The 13,779-nt window shown below is 41.9% G+C and overlaps 1 protein-coding gene across 5 annotated transcripts in view; it reads right to left on the reverse strand.

Annotated features, from left to right (window-relative positions):
* CUX1 (cut like homeobox 1) overlaps positions 1-13,779 on the reverse strand; it is a 320,620-nt gene that overhangs the window by 92,152 nt on the left and 214,689 nt on the right. For 4 of the 5 annotated variants that reach the window (XM_083172198.1, XM_083172199.1, XM_083172197.1 and 1 more), the window contains 3 exons: positions 11,907-12,739; positions 9,532-9,697; positions 9,145-9,201 (listed from right to left, as the gene is read on the reverse strand). The exons of the other annotated variant lie outside the window; for it this stretch is intronic. In XM_083172198.1, coding sequence (XP_083028324.1) covers positions 9,145-9,201; positions 9,532-9,697; positions 11,907-12,739 — 1,056 coding nt within the window. The remainder of the gene's footprint in view (positions 1-9,144; positions 9,202-9,531; positions 9,698-11,906; positions 12,740-13,779) is intronic. 5 annotated transcript variants of the gene reach the window in all.

Consider the following 13,779-nt stretch of genomic DNA (forward strand, 5'->3'; position numbering starts at 1 on the left):
GACCGTTACTAACGGGGCCTACACACAAGCCATTTCAGGGCATTTTCTAAGTGAAAGAGTAGTGACCCTAGGGTCACTCAGAAGCGCTAGTCGTGCTAGATCTTAATTTTTAAATATTAATTTATGCATATATGCAAACTAATTCCTTTCTAGAATGTGATAAACAATCTCATATGACACCTTTTTTGACTGTGCAGGATTTGCTGCTTCTTATCTAGGGTGTGTGCCCTTTAAAGATAGAAATAGAGGGTTATGACAGAAACCAACTAGGTGCCTGTCACTTTAAGAAGCGCAGCCCTGCTCAGTAAATTAAATGTCCATACTGGTTATGTACCAAAGAATTGCATTTATTAAAACAATACATAATACAATTCATATAAAATATGTATCAATCGTGCACAATGAACAGACAGACAAGAAATACAACATATAACCCAATATAAAGATAATAACTTAGATTGCGGCTTTTAGAAATCAATCCAAAAAGTTCTGTTAGAGGCAATGGTTGTAATATAGTTACCAGTCCTGCATATGGGTTTCAAACCCTGTGGGGTGATGCGCTTTTATATGGATTATTGAGAGTCAGTCTCTCCAAACTTTTACCAGAACTGCACTCCGTAAATCTTTAAGTTGGAAGAATTGCTCCACTGAAACCACCCAACTGGATATTTGTAATCCAAACAAGCGCTGTCTATCTTGTAACTGCGGGACCAGCACACTGGGGCTCACTCAAAAACGTGTTTCTCCGACTCTACTCAGCGGCTTCCTCGGTCTGCTATATTACAACCATGGCCTGTAACAGAACTTTTTGGATAAATATACAGCCTCATATATATTTGATTAATTTCTAAAAGCCGCAATCTAAATTATTATATTTATATTGGGTTATATGTTATATGTCATTGTGCACAATTGATACATATTTTATATGAATTGTATTACGTATTGTTTTAATAAATGCAATTCTTTGGTACATAACCAGAATGGACATTTAATTTACTGAGCAGGACTGCGCTTCTTAAAGTGACAGGCACCTAGTTGGTTTCTGTCATAACCCTCTATTTCATTTTCTAAGTGATCTCACTAGATTGCTTAGAAAATGCTCCGTATGTAGGCGCCATAGCGGTAGCACACAGCGATGATTGATCTAGTATTGTGCAGAACGATCAGCAAATCTGTGTGTAGGCCTTAAGCTACATTTTGATAAATATTGTCACAACTTCACTGCATGGCTGCAGCTGATAGTTAGACTCATTTCTGATGTATTGTTTTGAAATGTTAATGAAGTTAAAATTGTTAAATGTTAGTGAGCAAAGCCACCAATATGAGTCTTTGCATTTAAGCCGTACCTTGAAACTGTGCATATTGTTAACATTTTGAGTGCCAAGTGAATTTGTCAAAATAGGGGTTAGAAACGCCAATCATTTTTATTCATAATGACCTCCAATGTTTACCTTTTATAGGAAATATAATCTTTTTTTACGCAACATTTATTAATTGAATTTATATAACTAATGTGAGCGACGCTGGCATTTTTGGCGGATATTTTGAACATCTCTCACAGAGTTAATACAATGTTATTTGATTATGAGTCACTCAACAAACTGTATGGTTACACTATTAGTGTGCATTAAATGCTTTCGGATCTAGAGGGAAACCATGCATTGACAGAACACATCAGTAAGTAGAATTTGTAGAGTAGGCAACATGGTGAAACACATTTTCATTAGCATGTCATTAATCAGACTCCCTGCAGCGCTCCGTTCTACAGTACGAACACTCTGGTCTGAGCTGGCTTTAGGTATTGCTACTAGGCATTTCTGGTTTTATTGATAGAGAAGCATTACTGAACAAAGGTTCAATATGGTCACTATTTATAGTAAAACCCCATACACACTGGGAGACTCATGTGAAAGCTGCTCAGTTTTCTCGTGTGAGTGGCTTTTAGCATGTAAAGGGCAGCGATGAGCGGTGAGTGCTGCTGCGTGCTCCCGCATAATCGTTGCCTGCCATCGCTCATCTGCTGCACTATGGTAAGCAGTCTGCCCCTATCCCCCCCCCAGCGCAGGGGGAAACCCGCTCACTGATCGGCTTTCCCCCCCAGCGATGACAACGGCCATACTTAAATCGCCCAGTGTGTATGGACCTTAAGGGAACTCACTAAGTGTATTAAAATAATTTTTTGTCACTTTTCCAGTATTTGGAGCAAAGAGTTTCAAAGAGTATATGGAACATTCAGTTTCACAAATATTTTCATTTATAACAGTAATGTGAATACAACACTCTGTAAAGCCGTGTGCACACGGGGTGATTCTTCTAAGCAATTTTGACCACACTGTCAAAAAATCGCTTAGAAGGTTTGCCTGTATTGCCCCATGTGTACACAGTGGGCAATAGCGATGCGCAGCGTCTCCATCGCCCGGCCAAATAGACAGTGCAGGCAAGAATATTTCTGCAGTGTCTATTCGGCTGTACACACAGACTGCTGCTGCTGGGGATGGCTGCCGGCTTATCTCCATCAGGGACATTGCGATTTTGATGAAACAAAATCGCTTAGCCAAAATCACCCATCCTCAAGTCCATGTGAACACCCCATAAGGCTGATTCAGAGATGAATGTAAACTCAATGGTTTGCGAGCATCTCCCATGTTTGTGAACTGTGCATGTCCAGGACCAGTTTTGAGCATGTGCAGAACAGGATTTCATGGAGTGCCATCAAACCGCAGTGACGGATGGATGGATGGATGGGGCAGCAATACAGATGCAGAATTACTGGTAAGCAGGCAGTAAGCTGACCATACTACATCGGCCAACTTACTCAGATGGCCGATGCTACAAACAACTCTGCAGCATTAGTATTTTTTTGTGCTGAGTATTACTGTCCCATCTCTGAATTTTATCACAATAATGTTATAGAACATTTGTTTCTATTGCAAATGCACAAGCAGTCATCTCACACACAAGACTTGCAGAGACTGGTACAGTAAACTGGTAAGCTAATGATTACCAGGTCAGTATCACTAGGGACAGTCTGTTTATCACTCAGCACCCCCCCCCCCCCCCCCCCCCCCCCCCCCCCCCGTGATATCCTTTTCCTAAATACTGATACATATGGGAGATAAACTGTCACATTTATTAATGCAATAGGACTGGCAACCATCTACAGGTCTTTTCTTATAATCAATTCAACAACTACAGACATTGGGCCTAATTCATGTGTATATGCAATACCATTGGTTTTGCAATGGAGCGATTATCAGCAGACTGCGCGTACGTCAAGGTACTTCTGGGGACGTGTATCTGCCTTTAGCTACCATCATGTACGGAGAGAAACCTGTTGCCAGCATTGCTACTGAATTACGGTTACTTACTTACTAACTGAACTGACACTGTCTTACCTTTGCCTTCATTGCTATATAAAGCAATAATCCCTTCTGATACAGTTAATTTTATATACTTTCCTGATCACCAATTGCTATTGTCATTATTAGAGTAAAGCCCATACACACTAGGCTTTTTAAGCGATTTTGGGGCAGATGTACAGTATTAAGCCTTAACAAGAGATAAATGCAAGGGTGATAAGGAGAGATAAACATCCAGCCAATCAGCTCCTTACTGACTTTTTTCAAACACAGCCTGTAACGTGGCAGTAAGGAGCTGATTGGCTGGGCGTTTATCTCTCTTTACCACCCTTGCATTTATCTCTTGTTAAGGATTAATACATCCGCCCCATTGAGGACAATATCGCCTAGTGTGTACACTCTCCCTATCATTAACAATGCGCACACAAGCGCATCATTAACGACCCCCTCCCTTGTCCAGCACATCGGGAAGGCCATTAACGATGGCCATGCTGCAACTCCCAACCGCCGCAGGCATTGGCAAGTGTGGCTTAAAAATCAAACATTCCCCAGCCAAGAAATTAGTTATTTCCCTTTCTCTCAGTGGGGCAGATGTGTTAAGAATAGTGAACTTATTAAGTGGAAGGTGATAACGCAGAAGCCAATCAGCCTCCAACTATCATTTTTTTTCAAGCCCCATCTGTAACTTGACAGTTTTTTCTTATTTTGAAAAAAAAAAAAAACGGAAAATTCGGAATATCCATTTATTACATATTTTCCTTACAGGAAGACTACATAAAAAAGAAAATATTACATCACTCTGTATATTTTAGCTCATTAATTGGGTTCGTTAGTATAAAAAAAATATACTCCTTATCCCTCTTGTGGGAGTAAATAGGTGCAACAAAAGCTACATTTCCAATAAACCTTGTACAACACAGCCAAGCATGTCCCCAGACTTCCATTATGTCTGTTCCTCTCTGCTACATACAATCACCTGCTCCAGGAAGAGTTATTAGAGCTCCAGCACCATAATGCATTGCAGGATTATTACATAGCTCTTCTGTTTCTGCTATTGGTGCCACAAGCAGGAAAATGGAAAAAGTTCATGGTGATCTAGCCCCATAGCTCTTGTTCAATAAGTAGCACAAGGTTAATGTTATATTTGATCTATATACACACTGTAGCAAGCAGCCATACCATTAAAACCACTGACATCATTTTCTGAAATAGTTAATGCTGGCTATGATAGAAAGAAGTAAGAACACACAGTGCATCCCACTTGCTGGGTATTGGGCTGCGTAGCCACAGAACAGGGAGTCTACATGGTGACGAAAGGGCCTGCAAGGAAAAAGCGAGCATCAAAACTGTACCATGGAGCAACGGGAGAAGCTGGCCTAGTCTTCTAGGTGTTCTCTTTTACATAATGGGGGTTATTCTGGTTCACCTGTGAAGGCAAATTCACTCTCCAATGGACAAAGCTATGTGCACTGCAGGGAGAGGGGGGGGGGGGGGGCAGATGTAACATGTGTAGATTATCCTTCTTTTCTTTTAAGCTTAACCTCTCATGCCCATGGTGTGACCAGCATACACCTCTGTGTGGTGGGCTCCATGAGCACAGTTTTTGTTTTTTGATCCCAAGGTCCTCTAACCCCATTAGGTAATGCAACTCTGCCATATCTTGCATCCCTGACCCGCTTTGTGTAGTGGCCAGGCACCTTTATTGGGCCCCCGGCGGTGTCGGAATTGCAGGTGTCAGTGGCTGTGAACCTAATCTGGACCAATGAATGTCCTCTAGCCCCTCTAGGTTATGCAACTTTGCCATATGTTGTTTCCCTGACCCACTTTGTGTAGTGGCCGCACCTTTTTGCAAGGTTACCAGTGCCTGTAGACATTGTCTACATATCATTTCCTTTGTTGGAAAGAGAGCACCGTACAAGGTGTTTGTGAGGTGTGAGTGCCGGGCATCATATTCCAATTAGATAGATAGATATGTAACTTTATTTGTAATAAGAGAAACACCTTCTGTGATAATAGCGCCACAGACCGTTCAATATGCATTCCAGACAGTAATAATTCATACCTTATCTGTATTAGCTCTTTATCTAGGTAGTTGTGATAGACCAGTGATGGCTAACCTTGACACTCCAGCTGTTGTTGAACTACACATCCCAGCATGCCCTGTATCAGTTTTAGCATGGGCAAATAGTAAAACTGTAGCAGGGAATGCTGGTATGTATAGTTCAACAACAGCTTGAGTGTCAAGGTTAGCCATCACTGTGATAGACCGATAAATACAGAGGAGTCTTGGTTCATCTTCACGGTACTTGTGTATTTTGGCGGCGCCCCCGATGTCCATCGTACGATGAACGTATCGCATCGCATGCCATGTACCCGATGGCATGCGATGCGACGCGATTTTGACCCCCTATACGATAAAAAATCGTATAAGCACCCTAAAGAGTGCTTTTGAGCACCCTAATGGGTGCTTACAATGTTAAATGCACCCCCACGCCACTCTCCCCACTATAAACGTGAACCCGAAGCGTGGCGAGCGCAGCGAGCCCGCGAGGGGCGGCGGTACGCGTTCTACGACCTTTTCATACCCCCACTATCCACGTCGGCGTGGAGTTGAGAATAGAATAGTGTGGCGAGCGCAGCGAGCCACCGAGCCCGAAGCGTGGCGAGCGCAGCGAACCCCGCGAGGGGACGCGGATACCTTCACAGGTAAACGCGTCCCTTCGCGGGCTTCACAGGTATTCGCCACGCTTCGGGCTCGGTGGCTCGCTGCGCTCGCCACACTATTCTATTCTCAACTCCACGCCGACGTGGATAGTGGGAGTATGAAAAGGTCGTAGGACGCATACCGCCGCCCCTCGCGGGCTCGCTGCGCTCGCCACGCTTCGGGTTCACTTTTATAGTGGGGGGGTGGCGTGGGGGTGCATTTAACATTGTAAGCACCCATTAGGGTGCTTAACATTGTATAAGTACCCATTAGGGTGCTTATACAATGTTGTATCGTATGGCATTGTATGCCTTGTACAATGGCATACAATTTGAAAATTGTATGCCATCGTGCACTATCGTACGATATCGCGTCGCATCGCATACCATCGTATGCGTTATGGTATGCGATGCGATGGGCGCCGCCAAAATACACAAGTACCATCTTCACTGCTATAGTAGGTGTGGTATTCTCAATTCTATTGCCACAACCAGTGTACCCACTTTTATCTTGATGCTTAGTAAGTAATCTTGGAGGGTTTCCTAAACCAAAGTCATTCCTGACTGTATGCTGACATTTGTTATCATCAATACAACATTTGATGTAACTTTTTGTAGATCTAAAATAGCTATCGTCATATAAATAAACTTTCTATTAGAACAAAAACACACACACACACAAAATAACAAAACACAAAAACATTACGGAAATGTAGTTAAACAACCTCTATAAGGTAAACCTATAACCACTAAACTGCGTTCTCCATGCTGTCTGGTCCTAAAGGAATTGGGAAGATTAATGGCCATGAAATATCATAAACAAAAAAAAGGACTTTTGTTTGTGTTGTGCATTATTTTAAGCAGATCTGAACATATTGCGGACATTTAAGTCACTAATGCATAAGCCATTATTCAAGGTATGTATTGGTTTGAGGAGGGGGGGGGGGTGCGCGATCCTTAATTAGCAGTTGTCTTTTGTTGTTGTACGAGTTTCTATTCCTATGGGTTCGTCTTCTGCTAAGCAGCATGAGGTTAGACATGATGGATGGTGGCTCAGAATATAGACGCAGAAAGAAGAAAGACCAAGTCTCTTGGGATCACCCACAGCTGTAACTTCAAATGCAGTTTTCAACCTCCAGTTTCATAATGAGGGGCACTAACCAAAATAAAGAACTTTTGTATATGACGTAGGCAACAAAGCTCTGCGGTAAACAGTTCACAAAGCAAAAATCATAGTGCTCCAGTCTTTTGCTGAAAGGTTACAGATCAGTGCTTCACAAGACCATTCATTGAAATGCAGAGCTGTCCGTCAAAGTTGAGATGTGTCGTCAAAGCTGCATTTGGAATTCTAGCTCGGCGGCGAGTCTTACATAGGAATGTGGCCAGCAGCAATTCGTCTGTGGTACTCAGCTAGATATTACATTTACTGAAATTAAATGAGTTTCCGCTGAAAGCAATCAGTTCCTGGTTTCACTACCTGTAATGACCCAGCTTCTGATATCTGCTATTCATTAATGCGCCATATAAAGGTATTACACATGGTGTAATCGAACATTGCAGAGTTCAGCTCAAACATTGTTGGAATCCGGACCCTTTTTCCGGTACAGGACAAAGCTGACACCAACCACTATTTATAATTCAGGTAGCAACGTGTGGTTTTATCCAAAGCTGTGAGCATTGAAGCGACAAATATACAAAAAGGGACAACCCGCATACAAAGCATTAACTGAAATACTACGAATACAAATAAAATAATCCTGTATTTAAAATAAACTGACAGTGACTACAAATATCAGAACTTTTCATTATGGGCATCAAAGTATTTATTTTAATGTTGTGAAACACGTGAAGTGAATGTGATGTGTGAAATGGTTAGTCAGCTGCGCGCAGCCAGGGAGACATATGGCGCTCAGATCCTTAAGCACTTAAGTAGACCTATTAGGGATATTTGCAGTAGTTAGCAAGCTGCCTTCAAGCCCACACAACCGAGCACCCTCATCTACAATTTTCCCGTATAATTGGTAAATCCTGGGCACGGGATGGCATGGTCTCCAGCTGACTTATAGGAACGCTGGCTATTACTGCTCCTCTTGTACAGTGTAAATTAAATGAGACCTCATAAAACCCTGTAACGGGTACAAGGTGCTAGATACGGGACAGAACACTGATTAGGAAATTAGATCTAAACTAGAAAACGTTTTTGATACTAAAATGCAGCTCAGATGTTTTTTGCAAGTATAGGACAGGGAAACATGGCTGGTGGCCCGGACAATGCGGGGTTACCAACAAAACACTGCATGGAACATGGGGGGGGGGGATACATCTCCCCATAATTAGACTTTTAGGCAAAGCAGGATAAATGACAAAATAGCTATGAGTGCCTTAACAACCTATCTGATATGAAGTACACACCTCAAATTTGTGGGGGTGTGATGGAATGTGCGAATCATCGCTGCCCTGAATGCAGCTACCTAATGCCAAGCACACTGAAAAGCAGGTGGTGGCTTTGCTTTGGGTCTGGTGTATGGGAGTTGGTCTACGATGAACCAAATAAACATGAAATGCATCTCTGACCCCCGAACCATGAGATTTCTGGACATATGCCTGGCAATTGGCATATGCCCAGAGACTTGTACACCCTTTCCGGTGGGTGGGAGTGCCTCCTGAGATCGGGGAGCCTCCTAAAAATCCAGCAAGAGTATGCAGACCTTGGTGTTCGTTGGGTCAGACAGACAAATAAATACGTCTTTTATAAAAGTCTGTGCAAACTGACGGTGGAAACCCCTTAAATGACTAATAGCCTTTATTAGAAAAAATGCAATGGACATGAAACGACAACCCTTTATGACACGTTAAGCTTTATATACTAAACCTTTCGTGAAAATAAAACAAAATAGATTTACTATTCTTTACATGTGTAACGAACGCAAAGATTGTAAAGATGAAATTACTGGGGAGAACGCACTTGTACAATCTTAAAATGAAAGTGACACAAAACGGCACCTCTCTCATTAGTAAGAATAGCCCCAAGTGTCAAACATCTCAGGTCATGTTCAAACGCAGAGTAACTATGAAGTACCTGAACTTGGACATCCTTCAATAACGGAATCCTGCCGAGTCGCTGCAGACTGCAGGGCTATAAATGGAAAGAAAAGGTAGATCAGCAGAGGATGTGGCAAAGACATTCAACCCTGTAAGAATCTTTATACATCAGCGCTTTCTTTGCCACAGGCCAGTAAAACACATGGTGCAGAGTACCCGCCAATAAATCTCACTTCCCACACAACTAAAGGAGTACACGGGCTCCAAAACTACAGTGTTCCCCCATCACTTCTGTCTCTTACTATTATCCAAGGTCACGTTCTGACTATAATGTAATCGGTTGCCAGAAAACCTTTATCATAACATGACAGCGAAAAAGGAAGCACTGTACAGTAACGGCACAAGATGTTTACGCTTCTAGTACCTTGTCCTTGTTGCTGTCCTTGTGAATGTAAGACGCTCTGTCCGAGTTCACCGTTCAGCCATAGCTGCATCCTGATAAATGGTTCCCGGCCTTTCTGGGTGAGTTTGCTCCAGGGTTTTGGCCTAGACAACATGTCGCTGACGCTGCCCTGTGACAGGCCCAGCACCTGAAAATTCAAGACACAGGTTCAGTGTCACGTGCTGATCATGCCTTTATATAGAACGGTGACATTTTATGCTACAAAGACAAGAAGTAGAACAATGGTGACTGCACAAAATGTGTTTCGATGAAAATAGGCTATGATGGTTCGGATAATAAACTGCTGGGATTAGGTGATTCGGTGAATTGACTTGCAACGCGTAATATTAATTGCCTTTGCATACAGGTAATTGATTATCACAAATATAGAAAGATGATCTGAAGTGAAAGCTCAGATATGAACTTAAATCCATGGTAAGAAACAATAGATGATTCAGTGGTGTAACTCAGCACATGTAGAGCTGGCATGGAAATTCAGGACTCCACCATCGATGTTTACAATGGCAGCCTTGACATGGCTTATCAGAAATGAGTTAGGGCCATTGTAACTAGGGGCAGAAAAGGGAGGGTCTTACGAAAGGAAGAGGACGAAAATACTCTGAAGAAGTATCGCAACAAGAAGACTTGTGCTAAGGCTGGGGGGGGGGGGGGGTGCAGGTTTGTGAGGGAAGGAAAGGTCTATCAATAGAAGGAGGGGGGGGGGGGGTGGTAGCAAATATGAATTTGAACACAATCTGGAGAGATGTACAATTTTAATACAGCTGAACAAAACATCCCAAAATGCCCTTCTACTGCTTCTAGCATGCTCCATTACATAAATTGTGGTAGGACTTACTGGGGTGTATAGTATCACAACAGAAGGATGGCTACTTATATGGGGTTCTTATCTGTGGCCAAATGGTACATTATCTATGCAAGCGATCCCTGGCCATCAAGCACCAAAATATCTATTTTATAGTCTCAGCTTTTCCGGACATCTGGCAGCCATGATGGTGCCGACAACATTATGTTATATACCAGGAAAACTTTGATAAAGAAGGTGGGATCCAACATCTGGGAACTCAGGGGTAAATTTACTAAGATGGGAGTTCTATTGAAAATGGGATGTTGCGCATAGCAACCAAAAAAAAAAAACTAGTCTAATGTTGCTGTCTGGTAACGTTCTACACATAGATAACTAATAAACATTGCTTAACATATTCGTTCTCTGCCCTGAAATACATGTTTTACCACTAAAATCTTAGAAAGAAAGTTCCTTTATTATCATCATCAAATGTTTAGAAGCTATTAACTTTCATTGAAACTCCTGTATATTGACGTTGGGGGAAAAAAATGGATCCAATGATGAAAACATTAATTAAAATCACAAGACGTTACGGAGTATAGGTACTATAACCCACAATTTCTGAGCAAAAAGTGGCACTTCTGTAGAATCAGGGCCGGCGCCACCACTAGGCAGCTTTAGGCATTTGCCACTAGAGGGCGGCATTCTGGAGCAGCTCCCACCCACTTGGGATCCAGGTAAGTGCGTCCCACACCAAACCTCCCCCCCCCGGACTTGGCGGCAGAAACCTCTAATGTATGCAGACAGTAACCTAATTCTATGGACGGCGCACATTACTTGCAAATAACAGCTTAGAACAGAAGACCGCATTATTTAAAAGCCTAATGTTTCTTATGTGAATTCCACTCATTATTTGTGTACTACATGGAGCTCTTGTGACGAGTATATAACTCTATTACACATGATAACAGACACCAGATATGCGGGGTTCCTGTTACACTACTAGTCACAGTTGATGTACGTGTGTGTGTTTGTGAACGCCACTAGCCTAAAGTACAAGTGTTGTTATAAGCCAAACGTATACCAACAACAATGCACAGACTCCTATTTAACATGTTCACGTCCTCTTTGTAGCTGATCCTCATTCTGTTAGACAGGGGTCAATGCCACACATGCCCTGAGACGCTCATAGACATTGTTATCTAGAAGTCTGAGAGCTTATAAATGTATTCTCTTAAAGAAAGCATCTTTCAGCAATTTTCAGTCTGGCTGTGTTTTGCCAACCCAAACATTTATTTATCGTATCTGTGTCAACTACGAGCTTTGACAGTCCAGGAACAACATCCACCTTCTGCCAAAATGGTCCGTGAGCGGCTGCATTGTGTGATGTATTAAGACGGTGCCCAAGTCAAGACAAATCAAGCAATGACTAGATCAAGGACAGCTTATAATCTAAGAGCTGTTGCCAACATTTTCTTTGGAAAGCTGTGCAGGTAATAAATAGAATTTTGTAAACCTGAAGGCAAGTTAAAATAACACACACGTGGCTTACCTTTTCACCGAATATCCTTTGGCAAATTCCATTTTTTGCAAGCTTCTCTTTTACTTGACGTGTTAATTCGATTGTATCCACCTCCTGGTACATGTACACCTCGTACTGTTCAGGAGTTAGCGGAGGGACAGATGGTTTGGTTGGCTTGGCTATAGAGACAACCGGAGAAGAAGGCAGTGGACTGTTTTGTGGTGTCTCGCTGCGGCTGGCTCCGGTCATGCTGATTTCGGAGCTCTGCGAATAGGGAGATTCGGCTTTTGGCCACTCCTTCCAATACTCTGAAGAAGAAGAAGATGGCCCTTGGTGCTGGTTTCGTTCTGACCTGTTTTGAGTGATTAGTTTTTCCTTTGTGCAGTTAGTCTCCTCAGTCTTTGTGTCGTCAGATGAAGCCACGCTTCTTCTGTCGTGCTGAACAGTGCTCCACCAATGGTCTTTCCAAACATTACCCCTTCCCAGCTCGTTTTTCACGTGCCGTAACATGCTCTGCGTTGATTCTGCCATGCTGTGAAGTTCTAACACTGACGTCTCCTGGGGCTCCTTTTTTACACTGGAAAGGTTTTGTAAGGTAGAGAGACCAGAGTCTAAAACAGGTGTATGTTTCTTTAGGGACATGGTTAAAGGAGAGTAACTAGACACCGAAGAGATTGCAGTGGTGGAGATAATTTTAGGAGAAAGGATGGCAAGGTCAGCTTGGGATAAAGATGCCGTTTTTAAGGCAGGTTCAAAAGCAGCTTGCTGCGCCTCCATTTCTCGCCGCGCTTGTTGGAGAATGGACCGAATAGTATCATCGGAATTTCCACTGCTAGATGCTGAAGGGGGCTGAGCCGGCTCAACTGAAATAACAACAAGTAGGAATAAAATAATGAGAAAACCAAACTGCTTCCAGGTTACAATACAATTGCTATTTGTTTTTAAATGTACATGAAAACATAGGAAAGAGTTTTATGGTGTAATAAAATGTATAGTAAAATGCCTTTATTAGCAAAAATTGTATTTCTGCGTGTGCTCAAACTAGTCATGTGCCTGTTTGAGTGCACAGATTGGTATTAATGCAAGCAAGTGGTGGGAAATGACCACATGGGGACAAGGATGAGAGACAATCGCTTCTTTTACCCCTTCAACCGTCCTGGAATTGTATTTTAAATTTTATTTATTTATTTAATGTTTGTTCCAGGGACTGGAAGATGAGATGGCAAATAGGTTATAAGGTGTTTAATCTTACTTTATATTTCGTACCAGTTGCTCTTAAAGCAATGTACTTAATTATTTTAATTTATGAAACGGAGATCATGATGTTTAATCTACTTATTCTTTTTGGTGGGGGTATTCAATTGCTCCTGTTTTTTTTTCGAGTTAAATAAAACGGGACTAATTCAACCCGTGACTATTCATGCAAAAAATCAGTCAAATTAAAATCCGCCCTAATAAAGTGCAGATTTTTATACATAGGTGAAATTGGCACCAATTGAATTCAATTGATCACAAAAAGTTGTTGTGTGAAAACCCCCTCAAAATGTAAAAAAAACTTTATTGAAACTATTGCATGATAGTGTTACCAGGCAGTCCAGTTTTCATGCAAAAAACACAGGATCCATGATAAGTTTTCTGGTTCCATGTGTTTTTGTGTACACCGTCGCAAATATGGGGTGGTCATCTTGGATTTTTTTTCCTCCCGTCTCCCTGATACAGCCGGCTCAGGTTCAATTTACCACAGCAAATTTAATTCCCCACATAGTATTAATGATAGGAATACAATAACTTTGTTTCGTAAATTTGATTTGTCCATAAGAGCAATGTTGACTTTTTTAAAACAAGATCATTATAATTCTGAAAATGTATAATAATTGTACAAAATTACTCAGGATTTCCACCA

The sequence above is a fragment of the Crinia signifera genome, chromosome 2 (genome assembly GCF_055691185.1).
Source record: "Crinia signifera chromosome 2, ASM5569118v1, whole genome shotgun sequence".
Classification (NCBI taxonomy): domain Eukaryota; kingdom Metazoa; phylum Chordata; class Amphibia; order Anura; family Myobatrachidae; genus Crinia; species Crinia signifera.